This window comes from Phyllostomus hastatus, unplaced genomic scaffold (genome assembly GCF_019186645.2).
Source record: "Phyllostomus hastatus isolate PE091 unplaced genomic scaffold, TTU_PhHast_1.1 phas_scaffold_93, whole genome shotgun sequence".
In the NCBI taxonomy this organism is placed as follows: domain Eukaryota; kingdom Metazoa; phylum Chordata; class Mammalia; order Chiroptera; family Phyllostomidae; genus Phyllostomus; species Phyllostomus hastatus.
The window spans coordinates 18,611,729-18,630,505 of NW_025334042.1; the positions used below are offsets into that span (position 1 = coordinate 18,611,729).

Genomic DNA, 18,777 nt, shown 5'->3' on the forward strand with positions numbered 1-18,777 from the left:
CGTTCTCTTTTTCTGCCGGCTCCAGATGGAGGTTTTGGACCCGGTCTAGCGAGGGGGGAAAATTTGGGAAGGCGAGATGACGCGTTATCCGTCTTAGTCTCTCTCTCCGAGCACGTGATCCAAAGTAGATATTGTCATATATCAGTTCGGAGCACTTCGCAGACGTAGGAGGGGTTCTCTCTTAGGTAAGATGGGGACGTTCAGGCGATTGGTTTGCAAACACCGCAGAAACATTATGAAAATCAATTGCAGATTTGTATTCGTTTTTCTCTCGTCACTTCCCTCCTCTCTATTCCACAGAGGGAGCAAAGGAGGAGAGAGAGGGTTGGGGTGGGGTCGGCGGTGGGATGGGCGGTGGCAGTGACTAGGAGGGGGTAATTGTATTTTTTTTTTCTAGCTGCTGCTCTCTTTTTCCCCAGGATTGAGGGGAGGAGGAGGGTTCTCACGCGTGGGGGCTCTTGACTCCTTGTGGTGATCAGCCAGAGGCCAGGGTGGGGATGAAGACCTTTTTCCCCACTGCTTGAATTCAGCCAGAGATATGAATCCTTCGCCCCAAGTCTTAGGGACCCTTACTCTGCCAACGCACAGAGGGACCAGCGCCTATTTAGAAGAGTTTGAAGAAGCCGATTTTTCCTCCCCACCAGGGCTGGGTGTCAAGACTACTTTCCCCTTTGGAAAGATTCCTCAGAGGTGTATCTGAAGTTTCTCAAAGGTGAGGCAGCCCAGCAGCAAGCCAATGTCCCAACTTTGTCTGGCTCACTGTGCTGCTGGCGGCTAAGGGACTCAGATTAGTCATAAACTGGTGGAAAGCAGTGCGCCAGCCGCCCAGCCGGTGCCTGGCGAAGTCTGGGAAAAACCTTCTCTAATGTTGTGTTAAATATTTAGTATGAGAGAGTGGCCCTGGGTGAATATTTCATGCCTGCCTTTATTGCCAATCAATGCACAGAAAGCTACATCCACTGTGGATTTTTAAATTTCAAACCCCAAAGTAAAAGGTTGGAATGAATGCCATGTATCTTCTCTCTGGGTTGGGGACTCAGCCTCAGCTTGGGGGCTGAAAAGAAAACCAATGTCAGGGTTTGAGAAGGATATGGTGGCAGGACTGGGTTTGAGGTTTCTATCCTTAGATTATCTGGAGCTGAGGTAGGTGGTGAGGCCAGACGTGGGCCTCCAGGCAGACCAGCAGGGCAGTGGAAGGGAGCTGAGGAACCTGGGCCAGGAGAGGGGCTGGGGGTGGGGGAGAACCCCCAAGTGGAAGCCCCCAGTCCTGGTTCCAGTGTCTGCAGCCAGACTTTGGTGCTACCTTCCTGTTTCTCAGACCTGCCTTGTCTTTTTCCACATCTACCAGCCTTCTGGATGGTGTGGCCCAAGGGGTGGACTCAGTGGTTCTGCCCTCCCTTGCCTCCCATCCCTCTGGGCACCACAGGACACATTTGGTCAGTTGAAAATCACTTTATTGAAAGGTTCTGGACTGGGTCCAAGAGGCTGGAGCAAATGCCATGAGCAGAAAATGACATTGGATCCAAGAAGGAGTTGCCAGGGCATGATTTGTCGGGTAGAAGGGGAAGAACCAAAGCCCCCCCCCCCAAACTCAGCCCCTTGCACTCTCAGGGAAAAAAAAAAAAAAACAAACAAAAACAAAACCAGAAATGGCCCAGATTCTCTTTCCACTTTAACTTTTGGTTAAAATTGGTTTCCACTTTTTAAATATCATTTGGATTATATTTCCCTTGCTAAACCTGATGGGGTATTGAGGCCCCAAAATCAGATGTGGAAGACAGAAAAATGGTGCCTTGTTCCCAAATACAACTTCCCAAAATCCATAGGAGGGCTTCTCAACCCTCCTCCCTCCCCAGATGTTCTCAGTCTTCAGAGCAGGACCTAGGGAAAAGCTGCCTCCACTGTGGGTCTCATTCTTGGGGTATTTCGGAATACCCAGGGATAGGCCTCTGGCACCCCTCTACCCATTCCTCCTTGCTAAACACTGTTTCCAAAGCCCTTCTTTAGTCCTGACCAGATCTTACTGAGGGCAAAGAAAAACTCAACTGCGGCTTTGCTCAAGTGCTGGACTGCTTCATCAGTAAGGGGCTAAGAAAAGAAAAGTCTGTTGCTTTTCCTCCTTTCTCTACCTCTTTTTATAGGGTGAGCTGGGGCCAGCATTTTTAATTATAATTATGGGGAACTATGAACTATGGTTTTTATGGGGTTTGTACTGACATCATTAAACTTGAGTTTATAGGAGGCAAAATGCTCCCCAAACAGTGATAGGAACCAACAAGAGGCTGGTGAGAGGTACCACTATTCCTTGCAGAAATGAGGATGAGGGCTGAGTCTCAGCTTTGCCTTTCCCCACTTTCCCCCAGGACCCTGCTTCCTCCCCAACCCTGGCCTCCAGGGCAACGTGGGGCCCAAGCCCCCAAAGCAAATTCTGCACCACCAGGGCCGGCAGTGGGGAGGGGGTATGCTTCCTGTGAGGAGACAGCTGTGGGCCTGAGCACTTGAATTTGACCACCAAAGTTTATTCCAGGGCCACCATAAAAGTGAGCCAGGCAGCTGCAAGTTGCTGCTGGCGGCTCTATTTCCTTGAAACAAAAAAGAAAGACAAAAAAGAATATCCAAGGAGGTGATATCCAGGAAACTCCAGGGTCTCCCAACAGAAGCGTCTGAGAATTAATATTCTTCCTCCTGAAAGTGAGGCACCAAATCCCCTTTTTTTCTAGTTTTGGCCTGACTCAACTTTTCAACAACTTAAAATAAAATCCCAGCAACTAGAGGTTGCTGCTGAGGTCAAGGAGAGAATGCCCTGGCCACTGAGGTCAGCAAGACATTGACTGGAAAAAATGTCCATGGTGTGGGCTGCCGATCACCCTGCCTGGCTCTAGGTCCAGACCACTCCTAAGCTCAGCCTGAGTTGCCCCAGGCTGTACCCCAGGGCATCTACCCTAATATGAGATCCATCTGTGGCCCCAAATCTATTGCCAAGAGCCTGGCAAGTCCCACTCCCTAGAGTGGAGGTGGCTTTTTCCTCTTCATCTTATGCATGCCTGTGGCCCCTCCACCATCCTGGAGTTCCAGCTTTCACAAGAAATCCTCCTCTTCTGTATCATCCTGCCTGCCTCACAGCTCGGCTTGGCTCTTGGTGGCCTCAGTAAGCACTGCTTGTCTGCCTGGCCACTAGCAGGCAGCTGCGGACTGTCTGGGCAGCTGCCGTGGTACTCTGGCCAGGACTACGGACAGACTCCAGCATACTTCTCTTCCACACAAGGACACAGAAGCAGCTTCAGAAGGGGGCAGTATCTCCCAAATTCCAGCCTCGGAGACCCTAGTGCAGCAGCATCCTCCATACAGCCTTGGCTGCCTTGCATCTTGACTACCTCCTCCTGCTGCTCTGGACTCTAGAGTAGATTGTGGAAGGGAAGGGGGCCCACCCTACAGACTGTGAACTGGGAGGAAAACCAGGGAGGCAAAAAAGGCTGTTAGAGCTCTAGTAAGCTTAAACAGTAAATCCAGTCCCCAGTGGAATCAATACAAAGATAAACAATAAGCACATGGACACCCTCAATGATTCGGAAGCTGGGCCGGCAAGGATGCACCCGCATTAGAAATTGGCTTGCATCTTTTTGCATATATTGCTCTGTTTAATAATCCCCTTTAGAGTGCTTGGGGATTTTCAGGCCAGAGGTTTATTCTGCACTGGGGACACCTCCTACCCCCCAGTTGGGGGACTAGAAGGGAATGGGACTGCTGGTTCTCAGCCCTCGCCAATCCTCATCCCTGGCCATTACCCCAAACCCAAAGCCCTAAGTCAGGCTCATTTAAGTAGATGGATGCTGCTCCGAGGTTCCTCTGGTCCCTGGACTGAATAGGAGGGAGCAGGGCAGCTCCTCTACCTGCCATCCCAAGCTCCATCCACCTTTCTCAGCAGAGGATTGCCCCAGGAGTCTAGCAATGAGAACCCACTTCTCCCCGTGAAAGTCCCATTTTATTAGTTTCACTGGCCTTTTTCACCAAATGCTCTAAAATGAAGGAAATGTCTTAAAAGCTGCTGGAAATGGAGCCGATACCTTTAGACCCTGGTTTTCCAAACCCAGTTGCAGCAGCACAGAAAATGTTATTTTTCTGGGCAGGTTTGCCCTGCTGGGCAACCTGGATCTCTGGGCTCCCAGTGGAGCGGAGGCCAGAGGCTGGGTTAGCCCAGACACCATTCCCCCGGACTTTAGTGCCTACTTAGGCTCAGACCCAGTCCTTGCAGATCAAAGTGAGCTCTAGGCATTTTTATGAGATCAACTTCAGTGGCTCTTTACTTGTAATCAGATGCCTGGGTAGAAAATGCAAAAGGGAACAGCCCATCAATCCAAAAAGGAAAAGGGGAGGGGGGAGAAAAAATTCAGGTGACACATAGCAAGAAGATTCCAGTCACCAGCCAGAAAGACCATTAGCCTGCAGCAAGAATGGTTTGTGGGTCTGTCCAGCCTCCAGACCCTCCCATCTGCCTGTACATTTCACCCCATTCCTGGGAGCCGGGAAGCCTGACTCGCCTGTTTTCTGAAGCTTGATTTGAAAGCTTCCATAGCTCAGACATGCCATGTGGGGCCAGTGTGGTTGCCTGCACTTTCTGGCCATAGTGGGGAAGTCACCTTCTGCTTGGGATTTAAAAGTCTCTCCCATTTTGCTGCTTTGCTCTCTACTGTCTCCGTGGTTCACTCGTCACTGTAGCCAGAAGCTGAGTTACAGGAAGATTCACCAGAGATTTATCGCTGGCCCCAAACTTGGAGAGCCTTCTTGTCATAAACAGCCATCTATTGTCTGGACTTTTATCTCTGGGTATGGATTGTGCATTATTGAGACTCAGGAGACATAGGCCTGGCTCTGTGGGGCGTTTATGTAGCTGAGTGCTTGCTCCCCCCACCAAGGGTTTCTGAGGGTAGGCTTAAGAGAGTGTACAAATTTGTGTGACGCAGGTACACTTGAGTGTCCACTGAGATGGGGAAGGTCTCTTTGTGCCTGGGAACATTCTGGTACATGTACTTGTGTGTTGGGTGAGGATTTGTCACGGTGTGTTTTGTTTCTGGGGTATTTAAAGTGTTCCTGTCTGGGCTCTTGTGGGTTTTATTAACCTGCATCCGCTTGGCCTGTTTATGTCCCTTAGAAGCAGATCATCTGGTGTTTTTCAATATGGGGGCCCATCGTGCGTGTGTGTTTGCCTCTTTGAGGAAATGGGCTTGGGCGATATCTTTCCAGTCCTGCTCCCTCAGATTCACCCACCCTCAGTCACACCTCAGCCTTTGCCTTTACCAGAGAGGTCTGACTCTGTCTTGCTCCCTTCAAATCCCTAAATTTTCCAAGTGGCTTCTAATTTTCTGTCACAGACAAAGCACATTTTGCAGCATGAGCTCCGGCTATCTCTGTCTTCCCCACACTGTGGGGAAATGCCCCAGTTCACAAAATGCCCTTATTCCCTGGAGCTTCCATTCCCTGAGTGGAGGGGATCTCAGAAAGGGCCTTACCCAGTCCATTTTGACCTTTTAAAATAATCTCCACAGAACTCTAGATAAAGCCAAAGAGGGCCTGCTGCTTCCTTCCAGGGGCTTCCGGGCAGCAAAATTCCTCACCCTGACCACCCCCTCAGTCCCTTGAGCCCAGGCAGCAGGACGTTGGTCCAGATTAAGTGTTCGCTGGAGCGGCAATTACCACCTTGGATCTCAGGGCCAGCTGCTGTTTTTGAAAGTTAGGATCCTTTAACACCAGCAGAAATCATCAAATCCTCCCCCTTTGTTTTTCTTATCAGAACAAGGGGTGGGAGGGCTCCAGGCCCTGGGGCCAAGGAGCTCCTGTCACCACCCCTGCTGCTCCCGGCTGTCCCCGGACTGGGCCCCGGCCTGAGTCAGGTCCCTCAGTGCACCCTCTACTAGATAAGTGAAGTGGGAGGGGACAGACCCCAGACGCTCATTTTCCCAGAAGCTGAGAAGGGTGGAAGGGACAACAGTAAGGGGTTGGTGGAGCATCAGATTTAACCAGAAGCCCCCACCCTTGCTTTCTGAGTATCCCTCCCTTCCTGTGCCATTAAAATTTCCATTTAAAAAGTCAATGGTTAGGCCTAAAAGGGGCTCTATGGGCGCAGAGCAGGGGAAAACACGCTGTGAGGTCCTGGAAAAAAAGAGGTGAACCCTTCACAGGCACCCCATGCCGTATTCATATTCTCCATCTTTATAACTCTGTCTCTGTCTCAACCCTGGTACTGCTCTGGAAGGAAAGGATCAAGGATTCCACTTCAGGTTCCTTTCTCCGGTTGAGCCTGCCCGCTGCCGGCAGCCCAGGGGCCCCGACGCTCTGGAACTCTCTTTCTGGCGGGCGGGTTGTAGCGTCTCCTTACTCTGTTGCTCCCCGTCTCCCAAGCCGACAAATATCTAATACACTCTTTTCTCCGCACCCAAGGCCTAGGCTGAGTGGGGGGGGGCGCTCGGGACAGCCGTGTTCAGCGCAGAGCTCGGTCTTCGCGCGGGCGCGATTTGCTCCCAACCCCACTGGCGGCAGCCTCCTCCTTTGCTGGTTGCCGGGTTAAAACGCTCTTCTCTCGCTTTCCTGCTTCTCCCTCTTTCTTTCCTTCCGCCTCTGGATCTGAGAAATAAATAAATCCAAGTCTCCTACCTCATCATGCATCCCCCCAGGCTCCCGCCCCCCGTGCTGCCTCACTTCTCCTCCTTACCGAGTGGACCGCCTTGTTTTCAGAAGGAAATCTTAATAGTCAGACATTTAGGTTGTAAATGAACTTTTCCTGTGATGGCTAATTTTCTGTCCAGTTCTTACGTCCTGCTCTCCGCTTCGTGGTGGAATGGAACGGAGTTAGAAGTCTGCAGCAGGGGGAGAAGGGGAAGTGGAGAGAGATGCAGCCCAGAGTCTCAGACAGAGGCGAGAGATACGGTGGACCCAGAGAGGCAGAGAGAAAAAGGAAGGCATCGGAGAGGGGAGATGAGGGTGGGAGGAAGGAGAGCGGGAGGGAGGGAGGGAGAGAGGGAGGGAGGGGGCCCCAGCTGGCAGGAGTGGATCCCGGCAGAGAAAAGGAGAGAAAAGTTTCCCCGTAGTCTTCATTAGTTGACTTCTTTGTGGGCTGCTGCCCCAGTCCGCGGAGCTCGCCCCCAATAAAGGAAGGAGGGGAGTGCCTGCCCTTTTTTTTCAACGTCCCAAAGTGTCCGGTGTTTACAAGATCAGAAATGCCTTGGCCACGTCCAGGCAGAAAGAAAGGATGAAATGGAGGACTGTCGCCTTCCTTATAAGGTACGATGCTAACTTGACCTTCACTTTGTCTTGGCGCCCCCCGCCCACCCAGACTGCTGCAGGCAGCCAGGCAGCCGCCGGAGCCTCCTCAGACCCCGGCTTCTGCCTCCCTCCTTCCTCTTTTTTCTCTTTCATGTCTCTCTCTTCTTTCCTTTTTAAACATTTCTCTCCATTTTCCTTCTGTATTCCTTTTTTCCTACCCTTTCCTTTTTATTTCCTTCCTTCTCTCCCCCACCTCCTACTGTATCCCTTCCTACCCTCTTTCTTTCACTTATCCCTTTGACTCTTGCCTGCTGGTTTCATGGTTTTTCTTGGTTCTCTCTTGCCTAGCTCTCCACTGCAGTCTCTTCTCTTCTCTTCTCCTCTCCTCTCCTCTCCTCTCCTCTCCTCTCCTCTCCTCTCTCTCTCCCACCCTCCCTCCCTCTCTCCCACAGCCTTTTAGTCTTTTGAATCCCAGAAACAAGAAAAATATTTTTAATTCTTTTTTCCATCTTCACCCCAACTGGTCTCCACAACTATAGCCTGGATTCTGACCCGCATCCACATGTCCCTGGGGAAGAGGGTACAGGGAAAGAAGGCCAATTTGGGGGCCAAAGGGGGCTTCACTCTGGGCCCAGTGCCGAGTTGGGAGTGACAATGAACTTGTTTTTGATAAGACCCTATTTTCCATTCACAGACATCACCTGCAAAGTCTCTGTGACCCTAGTGGTCTTAAATTGAGGGCAAAAGCATTGATTGTGGGGGGCATGGGGAGAGTAGAGACCATTGCTCCTGATACTAAAGGGGATATTTAAATACCAAATTGTTTGTTGTTCTCTGAGCTCTCAGCCCCTAAAGCCTTTGAAATTTCTTTTAAGATACCTTGTGGGAGGGAATTTTCTTTTAAGACATCTTGGGGAGAGAATTAGAGATTTCCAGAGATTCACACACACAAATAAAAATAGGAAAGAGAAAGAGTATGGGGGCTTCTCTACCTCACCTCTTGCTGCATTTTAGGTGACAACAGGACCTCCAACATTATTTTTAATCATATCATGTGATGCTATCAAATAAATGATATTATTGACACCCCTATAATTGTCTATTATTCATTCACTTGCTTGTAATAATTACAATACTAGATGAAACAGTTAAAGTCAAGCAAATATCCTGGAAAGTGAAACTGGATCACTGAGGCCTTCACAATTTCTTAACCCTTTTTCAGTATGTTTCAGAATTTGTAAACTCCTGCTTAGGACCTTCTTGGTTCAGGAATAGCCTGTTGGAGGGGCGAGAGTGATATCAGAACACACTACCACCTCCTTTCCCTCTATACCGCATACATCCCCCGCCTCTTCTGCAAAGGCACCAGATAGGATCACACAATAAAAGAGAAATGCTTTCTCTCAGTTCCCCTATAATTATCCAGATCATGGCATGAATTCTTCCTTGAAAGCTGCTGTATAGTCAGGCTTGGGATTTTAATAGGAAGTGCAGGGGACAGGATCCCAAATGGGGGAAGATGGGAGAGTCCTGAGTTCTTACATTCCCAGACTTTATAGTTCTGTCTAGTGTTACATCATTCCTTCAGGCAAAGATCTTTGTTCACCTTCAGTCCTATTTCTCCCTCCCCCTTCTTTTTCTTTCTCTCCCCCTTCCCCTTATGTTGGTTCCTTTAAAAGGAGACCCAGATCATCTTCTGCTTTTAATAGATGACTATAAAAATAAAATTAATCCCCCCTGCCCTTTAATATCAATATCTCTCTGTTAAGTATGTGCATGGGTGAAAATAAACATAATTAAGTGCTGCAACCCAAATCAGCAATTACCTCCAAGATTTCCCCCCAAGACAGTGGGTCTGGCTTATCTAGGAGTATTCACTCTACTGTGAGATAACTGGGGGCTATTTGTATTATTATTTTTTTTACAAGCTCATTGGGTCCTGCGTCAGCACCAACTTGGTAGAAAAAGCAACCCTGAAGCCAGAGAGAGAGAGCCACAGGAGGGAAGAGAGCACCAAACCAGCTGGAGACGAAAGGGAACCACGTGGAGAAACGCAGATAAAGGAGGCGGCAGCAGGTCCCCGAATGAACGTGGCAAAGGGCAAGACAGGCACTCAGAGACAGAGGTTTATGTATTTTTACTTAAATACATAAAATACACTATTTTGAAAAAAAAAAAACTTGGGGCTTGATAAAGAAAAATGAAAATTCAAGGAACTGGAGGGGAGAGGGAATTATCTGAGCCACAGCATGAATGCCCCAGAAGGGCAGAACGCTGAATAAACCCATGCGGGCTCTGAGAACCACCGGTCAACTGCGGCCCTACAGAATGCCCTGCTTGTGGCCACCAGGGCTTCCTCGCCCTCCTTATCATCTTCATCTTTATGACGTGGCTTGTTAACAAGACCCACGAGCTGGTCCCGCACATCTATCTCAGCTGCTCATGCTCAGCCAAGCAGCATCCGGTGGGGGTGGGGGGACCGGTGAGGCACTAATTAATTGATTCCTTTGGACAGTAATATATGGCCGCATCTACACAGAACCTGTAGACTCATAAACAATATCTCTGCTGGGTGTGAGTGCATTATCTCTCAAAGAATTTTCCCATAGGCATGTGTTATGTGGTCCTGCATTTTTAGCTGCTAAAGAAACCCAAGCGGGGCTAATTTTTAGGGGGCCCAAATAGAGTGAGCTCAGTACCAGAAAGTGCTTTAAGTCACTACTGCCTCTCAAAAAGCATTGGGAGTAGGTTTTGTTGGGGGGGGGGGCTGGGATTATGGGATATAATTTCCCTGCTGTTTGCGTAGACTCAGCCAAGGTTAAGGATGGGAACCAGAGCTGAGGAGCTTAGATAGGCCAGAATGTTCTCCCAGGTTGGCTGACAGGGAGTGGGGCTGCTCTAGGGATTTGAGAGAGGCATAGAATATGAGGTCCAACATTTGCTTCATGTTGCTTCCTAGACTCAAGATTTAAGGATAAAAAAATCAAAATTTAAATAAATCTTCACTTTCTGGAGTGCTGGTGTGTCCAGCACACACCTTGAGCCTGTCTTTTAGGTCAACCTGCCTGTTACGTGCTTGCCTGGTCATTGCATTTCCCCCTTCTCCTGATTCCTAATCAGCAGCCCAGAGTAACTTTATAATATATTTATATTAGGTCTAGAAGAACACATCTTGAGACACAGGGGGATAACCTAGTTTTATAATGCTAACTCCATACACGAGTAATTATGCATGCAGTCAGATCCTGCTGCAAACAGGACTTAGCACTCTAAATATAGACCCTGACTTCAGACAAGAGATGCAACAGGGAAAGAGAGATGGCAGGCTGCTTATATAATAATCCATGTGGATATAGAAGGGGGTTTAAAAAGACAGAAACAATAGAAATACAGGACAGAGAAGAGGCTAGCCGATGGAGATCGCCAGTGCCTATTCCTGAGCTTCCTCCTGCTGCTGCTTTTAAAGATTGCCCGAGAAATGTGTATTATAAATACAATAATATATGAATCCAAAGAATGTTCTTCAATTGTATTTGGTACATACCATGTATGCAAACATAATTTGCAGAGTATATATTTTTTCATACACTGGGTAGATATGCATTTTGTGTAGATATAATAATATATATTTTAAATGCAGTTTTATGTGGATATAGTAATATCTGGATGTATTTTCCATGCACTGATTTTTATTTGCCCTGTGGAATGTATACACCCATATAGCTAAATGGATGCAGGACTGTGCATTCCCTGTGTTGGATGTATGGAAGTGTACTGTTTATATCTATAAGTGAATCTCACAAGTGGTGGCTATACATGCTTCATGCAATCTTTTCCCAGAAGATTGCCTTTCTGTACAATAGACAGAAATGTCTCTGTACATATATTTTCCAGAGAAATATATTTTCCATGCCCAGAATGTGTGTGTACTACAGATACCTGTGCGGTTTAGACGGTTTCAACATCTCGGTCCCGTTGGCAGCGTGGCCAAGTGTGCATTTTATGGAGCATCTTTTCCCCCCCGCTCCAAATGTGGACTACACACCCACCTTTCCCAGATAGCTTTCCTAGCAACAGCTGCTGGTGGAGAGTTCCATTCTCACAGACCTGTCCTTGGAAGGAGTTCTCCACTCTGGGTCAGGAAACTGATAAAGAGGAGGCTTGTCTCCAGGTCTCCAGGAAGTAGCTACGACTCAGAGAGGGAAAATCACTCACAAGCAACAGGCTGGTCATACTGACCAAAGGTCCAACTCGGTTTGATACCCTCCGAGCCCAGCGCCTTGGCTCCCTTGCCGGGCTTCGTGGGGCGGCACGGGTTCTAGGAGCCTCCGGGCAGAGCCGCGGGCGGTGAGCGGCGCGGCGAGAGGGCGGGCGGCTGCGGTGGGGGCTGCGGCGGGCCCAGCGGAGCCCGGGCGCTTAGGAAAAACTCCCGGTTCCCGTCGCCCCGCAGCGCCTCCGACTCGGGCTGTTCTTCGAGGTCTCCCACGAACTCGCGGGGCGTCCTCCAGGCCGGCGGCACTCAGAGATGAGCGGCTGAGCGGGCAGAGGTCTCGGCAGCCTCCTCGGCGCCGGCCAGCAGGGGTCATCCCGTCCCTCCCCGGCCCGGCGGCCCTCGGGCGCCGACCCAAGCTGCCGGCGCCGAGCGGCGGGGAACCTCGCGGGTCACCCGGGGCTGGAGGCGTGCCGGTCGTCCTCGCCCCGGGACACTGGAGCAGACCAGAGCCGGGACCAGGACGGGCGGGAAACTGGACCGGAACCCTCGCCACCGGGCCCGGGTCGGAGCGGACGGCTCAGGCCCCCGCGTCACGCCCCAGCGGCGGACGCGCCTTTGTCTCCGCGCCTTTCTCGAGCGACGAGCGCAGCGCGGGCTGTAGCCGTGCGGGGCGTCCAGGGACACCGGGCGCCGGCCGCTTGCTTCGCGGCGGAAAACCGGCATCTCGGTCTCGACGGAGACAGACTCGCAAGGGCGGCCACTCCGGCCTGAGTCTGGAGGAGGAGGCAGCTGCGGGCCCCGGGGCCGGCAACCCACCCCGAGTCGAGTTACGCTGGCGTCTTCGGCGCCTCCGTGTGCCGGCCGCACAGAGAGTGTCGGGGGCTCCGGGGCGCGCTTCCCGCGCGGGGCCCGGGACCTAAGAATCGCTCCTTCTTCCCTAGGAATGGCGGGAGGATGGGCGGGGGCTCCCATCTGTCCAGAACCCAAGATCCCGGGGGTTTGCTTTGTTCGCAGAGCGAAGCCGGCTGTCCCTGCTCTGCTGCGGGTCTAAGCCAGCGATCGCGCCGGGTTTCCGGCTGCATTAGCATCCACAGAGCCCAGACTGCCAGGACCACCGCCCGTCTACTGGGTAGTGTTTTTAAATACCCTGCCTGCGTTTGTGCAGATCAGAGCGGAGTAGAACTAGGTGGATGGATGATCGTTGCCAAATACACAACTTATTTGGATGATATAAGCTTACAAACACACAACAGCGGAATTATTTTCTACTTGAATTCTGTAGATCATTCTTCCCTTTTCTTTCTCCTCTAGACCCAGTCAAAGACACAGCATGCTTTGTTAAGGTCAGTGGAGTAAATTGTAGTTTGAGGGCTTAAACCAGACCAATAGTTGCAAAATAGATGCATTTCTTGCCCAGATCAAGAGCTCAAGTGTGCCCTATGTGTTTGGGTTGGGGCTCAAACATGACCTTTTAGGCGGGGAGACCCAAGGACTTGTTTTTCAGCCATTGGGAGGGGGTTATAGTGTCTTTCCTTCTCTGCCGGCTTCCCCAATTGTTGACTCTCAGGCCTGCGTAGACACCACCCAACAAGGTACATTCTCAGATCTGCACTGTCTCTGGGAATAAACCAGGGACCAATTATTCCTGAACTCCCTAAATTCCTCCTTCTTTTTTAGCCAGAAATGCCTTCACTGTTAACTCTTCCTGTATAGATGTCTCTTAAGAGAGGAGGGTAGTCTCTTACCTGGGTTCACTGGGATTCAGATTCCCTCCCCCTTTATTCAGATCCAAGCACAGCCATCCAGTCCCTCCCCCAGCTCATGGCTGCCAGAAGCTATCTGGTTCCCAGCCTTGCCCACACTCTGTAAGGCCTTTGTATGAGTAAACTTAAAGCTTGAGATCATCTTCTTCCTGCCTGGACCCCTCAGCTACATAAGACAGCTGAGGATTAGGGGCAAAGGAAATGGGATTTGGTTGAAATTTACCAGATTTTCTGGTTGCAAGAGTAAGGAAAGGCAGGGAAACAAAGTTTTCACAACAGGAGGCATGGTTTGTAGGCTCGGCTCAGTGGGGGCCCCTGCTATTCCAGAGCAGGCCCAGGAGAGAAGAGGGGGAATTTGGAGGAGATTCTATGTTTGGAGCCAGGCTGTGATAAAGATAAACTCAGGGACAAGATTTGCAAGGGTAGAGGCAGAAGGAGGGTGTCGGGCCCAGAAGGGAGGGGTGAGGTGGAGGTGCAGCGGGCTCATGCACTCAGCTGGAACCCAGACTCCAATCTGGACCTGAGTCTCTCTGGCTTGGCTCAGAGGGGGTCACTAGCTGAGAAGGATGGAGCCCATTTCACCAGCTTCAAGGGGTCTTTATTCCCTTGCCCAGTCTGCTTGCAGTGCACAAAATGTGCTCCCAGAACAAGGTCATGGGGTTAAGGCTATGGGGTTGAAGTGTGGACCTACAAACCCCTGCCCCATATCCCAGGGCACTACCATCATCCCAGCTCCACCCTGCTTGGTGGAGATCCTGCAGCTCAGGCTTCCTTTTTCAGGAGTTTAAGGTAGTTCCAGCCTCCTCCAAGCGGCCCACATTATTTTTACAGCCCACAACTTCTTAGATAGTCCTCTCCTCCCCCACAATCTACCATTCCTCCGATTTTTCTCTTTGCTAGTAATTGCTTGGGACTGGAGATTGTAGCTTATCAACAGTTCTTGATTGCTCATATATTTTTGTTGCCCCTGAAACTGCTCTTCCTTTATTATTATACATTATTATTTTTATTATTCACCTGGGGTGGAGAAAATAAAGTGGGAAACAGCAACGAAGCAGAGGATCACATTCTTTCTGGTCAGAGGAGACAATTTGTGGGGACCCAGTTAAATTTTTTTTCCTCAAAAAAATCACATCATCATACAGTCATCTTTTAATTATTATTAATGTTAATATGATGAAGCAACTTTGTACAAGGTCTATATAAAGGGAAGACGTGATAACGACAGCCGTTTGAATAGGAGGGTGCATTACAGAGAGCGGGGAGGGAGGGAGGACTTCTGCGCGCAGGGATACACAATGTACTAGCAACAACACAGAGAACAGGACGCAGATCGACAGAGCTCACAGAAATCAAGTTTAAAGTGACAAGAAGAGAACGTTGCATATCTTTTCCCCTTCACCCTTTTGAAGTGTTCTGGTCTCTCTTCTCTATCACGCTATGGGAGTCACGCTGGAGTGGTGGCGCTGGAATCCAGGAGGGGCTGCATGAAGTGGTATATGGGTGACCAGGCAAAGTGGGAGTGCCTCATGCCCAGGACCAGGCCACAGGGCAGTACAGAGGCAGCTGGAATGGCAGTGACTTCTGCAAACTTGTACATAAGTGAGAGAAGTTTATGTTGTGGGGGGGGGGGGGCGTCAGGTGCCCAGTGGATGATGGGAACATGTGATTATATGGCCAGTCTATAGGGCTGTATTTGGGGATAGGAGGCTGCCTATTTGCAAGTATAGTCAGGAGAGTGGATGGGCTCAGTGGCACACTGGGCTCAGCTGTCCCTATGAGTTTGCCTGTGCCTCTGCACAATCCCCGGTACAGGGGCCTGAGGCTGTGCGCCCATGGGAGAGTGGGGTGGGGGGCTCTGTGGATTGCTTTTCAAGGGTGTGTTAGGAGTGACTCTCCCAGGCAGAAAAAACTCCAAGCTAGCAGGCTAGTTTCACATTTCCCAAGCTGGGCTCAACTCCCACCAGTCCCTTGCTCCTGGCAAGGGTGGGTCAGCAGATAGGAGCATGGGGGACTCTCACCGAGATGGGATACAAACGGAGTATGGGAAGGCAGGCAAGCCCCTTCATTGCTTCTCTCTCCCAAGCCAGCCGAGGATCCACTGGGGTGGGGGTGGGGCCTGAAGGGGGCTGTGAATAAAAGGCCCTCCGCTGGAGAAGCCGCTCTGGGGGCCTCCAACAGGTTCTGGAGCTGTGCTCCGCCCTCTGCTCTGGTCCTCCGGCTCAGTGGACTCTGCAGCTGAGCGGGAGGCGGAGGCCCAAGACAAAGGGCCACGTTGGGGAGAGGGTGGAGTGGGAGACAGAGAGGAGTTGGGTGGGGAGCTGTAGCGCCCCTCCTTCATTGTCACCAGCCTGGGAAATCCAGGCTGAGCGGGGCCGCTATGGTAGCCCCTTTAGGGGCGGGTTCTCCTCCCGCCTCGTAAATTATGCCAGTCCAGCCTCCGGCTGGCCGTGACCGTGAACGCCAGCGGGGAAGGCAGAATCAGCGGCTGCAGCCTGTGGCTGCCAGAAACTCTCCCCCCAATCAATGCCGTGCTTCGAAGCCCCCTTTCACAGCCTCTTGGGTTTCCCGGAGGGCCAGATGGGGGTCCCTAGAGTGGCTATTGAACCTGAGGCTGCGACGGTTTAGCTCTCAGTTTAGCTCTCAATCCCTCGCTTGCGGTTCTGGTTTGCAGGCGCCTAGGTGGCAGGAAGAGAGTATAGCAGCACACCTGTGAGCGAAAGGGCTGGGAACTAGGAAGCATTTGGGTAGCCTGCCCTAGAGGGGACATAAGGCTGTTATCACCTTGTCCACAGCTGGGTTTGCCAAAAGTTCATGCCCCCACCTGCTCTCCCATCCAGGTCTGGAGGACCCAGACCTCTTGGACTTGGGCATTTCTGATCATTCTGTTCTCCCAAACCACACTTCCTCCTGAGTCCCCCCACTTCCTTCTGCCCTCCCAGAGCTTCCCAGTCAGCCTCCACTCTCTCTGATAATCTCCACTCTTGCTCCCTCCTCTCAGCCTGTCCTAACCCCCAAAGAGCGAGTTTCAGGAGCCTTGTTCCCACCCTTGCCTCCTCCTGCAGGCAGACTTAAGACTACAGAAGGCAAATGGTTGGAGGGGGCGCCTGGGCCCTCATCCAGAGGTCCAATGCCCCAGTTGCCCCCCCCCCCAGTGCTCCAGGCTTCCCTGTCCCTACCCCTGGCCTACAGCTGTGGGTTTCTCTCCCTGGCTGGGTTCTTTCCTTCTCTCTGGGGCCTGGCAGGGCCTGTTGGGGGTGTGTAGGAGGGAACCACGAACAAAACAGACAAGAGGATGTCCAGAGAGGGTCTGCCAGAGATGTCTGGTGTTCTAAGCAGGGGACTGTGTCCCAAGCAGCGCCCCCTCTTGCTCTCTGCCAGAGACAGGCTCAGTCTGGGGCTGGCTCCCCTGCCTTGCCCCCTAAAAGAAGGAGAGAGCTTGCTCCCTCAACAGAAGTCTTTTCTTTTTCATTCTCCGGTTCTGAAACCAAATCTTGACCTGCTGGTCACTAAGATTCAAGCGGTCTGAGAGTTCCCTCCGGCGCTGCCGTGTGATGAACTCGTTCACCAGAAACTCGCCCTCCAGCTCTGCCAACTGCAACTTCGAATAGGGCTTGCGCTTCTTCCGTGAGCGGCTGTGGATCGGGTACCAGGGCGTGCCTGGGTGGAGACGAACCAGTGTGTTGGCCAGAGGACCAAGAGGAGACAAACCCAGTGCCCTCGGCCTTTCCCTAGCCCCTTTCACCTTGGCCTAATGCCTGACCCCAAGCCCTTCCTCTCCTGACTCCTCTCCTCTACACAGACCCCCACATCCCCACCAACTCCAATCCTTCATCATTCTCTTTTTCCTCTTTCACCTCTTTTCCTCGCCTCCCCAACTACCTACCGCTGCAGTACCCCGAACTGATCTATATTCCTGTCCCCTCACTTCTCCCCAAACCTCTTCTCCAGGATATCCTGGCCCTTTCCTCTCCCATCCCCCAGGACAAGGTCCCTGGTCAGTTAGGACAGACATGAGCAAGTGGTGAGTGAACCGTGTCTACTGGAGTTTCTTAAAAGAAAAAAAAGTGTAGGTGATGGGGGCTGTAGGGAAGCGGAGATAGAAGCCCTGGGAGAGCGGGAGACTAAGCTCTGGGTCTCCACCTTCCGACTCCGTCAGGCCTGGGGAAGTCTCTGCTAGAATCCCCCGTCTCCGGAGCTCCAACTACAGGCTGATGAAAAAAGGAATAGCTTCAGTTCTTTTATGGGGATATTTACAGTTTTTAGGGCTCTCTCAACCCCCACTTCTTTTTCCTCACTATACATCCTGTCACCCCAGGAGGCCCTAGCTCGGTCCTACCCTGCCCACCCTGGTAAGATGTCCCGCCCTAAGTGAGTCCCACGGTGCTTACCGCTGGCCGAGAGCCCGCCACCGGGATTTAAAGGTGATACCAAGCTGCCAGGGTCCCCCGCGCCGGCGCCCTTGTTGCCCTCGTTGAGCAGGGAGGAACTGGAGTCAGATTCCAGAGACTGGCACGAGGGCGGGTCGTGTGGAGGTCCCGTGCCACCATCGCCTCCGCCGCCGCCTGCAGCGTAGTCGTACTTGAACCCGAGCGCAGGCGGCCCTGACGGCTCCAGCGGCAGCAGCGCTGCCCCGGGCCCGACTCCTGGGCCCGGGTCGCGCCCGCGCTCCTCACGCTTCAGGCCCCCGCCGCCACCCTCGGCGCACGGCTCACGGTAGTAACTCTTGCTGTCCTCCACGCGCGCCAACTCGCACGTGCGGCCGAAGGGAGGGTTGAGCGACACTGGGCTTCCGAGATAGGGCTGCGGGTAGCCATTGCACGGCTCCGCCGACGGCCAGGGCAGCGAGCACACGTTGTCGCGGCGCGGGTAGGACAGCGAAGGCAGCCCGGGCAGCTGCGCCCCAGACGCGCGGAAGTTGGGGAAGTAGAAGGTGTCTCCCGTGTGGATGTTCACCAGCGGCCCCACAAACCCGGGATTCAGGAGATTATGCTCGCCCATTTCCGCGGGGCCGGACCGGCAGCTTCTACTTTATTGCTATCTGACATTAAACATAGTTAAACCTGCGCCGGCCACTCATTGGCCGTGCGGCTCACGTGGGCAAGTCCGCCAGGGGGATGGGTGGGGACAGTGAACCCCCCCCCCCCACCCCTTACCAATTCCAACTTTCCCCTTCCTCAATCGTTGGGGGGCAAACTTATTCACTGGCTTCTGTTTTTTAAAAAATAAAATCACGTAAAACCTAAGGCAGAGAGTGGGGAAATCGCCTTACGCGGGGCAAGAGGAACCGCACTAAAAATACCCGCACACACACTTCTGTACCCTGCAGCCCCCAGATGTGCTACCTTCTCACCAACAGCTGGCCGAGCACAGCCCATCCCTCTTTAATTAGCTCCTTTATTAACTAAAACCGTTGGAATTTACAATAACTCCCCAATAAATTACTGTTAGATATTGTGTCATATAAAGTTTACTGGCTGTTTAAGGAGACGGATGAGCCCTTTGGCTGAGGGCTTATTTACAGTAGGGGTGAAGTAGGGGTAA

The 18,777-nt window shown here is 51.9% G+C and overlaps 1 protein-coding gene across 1 annotated transcript; it reads right to left on the bottom strand.

Moving 5' to 3' along the window:
• Positions 1-16,654: 16,654 nt before the first annotated feature.
• HOXC12 (homeobox C12) lies at positions 16,655-18,234 on the bottom strand. The gene is made up of 2 exons (XM_045830090.1): positions 17,625-18,234; positions 16,655-16,893 (listed from the first exon to the last, which is right to left on the bottom strand). Exons 1-2 carry the CDS (start codon positions 18,232-18,234, stop codon positions 16,655-16,657), a joined length of 849 nt encoding a protein of 282 aa, XP_045686046.1.
• Between the last annotated feature and the right edge of the window lie 543 nt (positions 18,235-18,777).

What these genes read in the sequence shown, in the direction of transcription:
- HOXC12 (XM_045830090.1), bottom strand. Translation starts at nt 18,234, where the DNA reads ATGGGCGAGCATAATCTCCTGAATCCCGGGTTTGTGGGGCCGCTGGTG. An exon ending in TGGCGGGCTCTCGGCCAGCG is followed by an intron (nt 16,894 to 17,624) that starts GTAAGCACCGTG and finishes GTCTCCACCCAG; the next exon opens with GCACGCCCTGGTACCCGATC.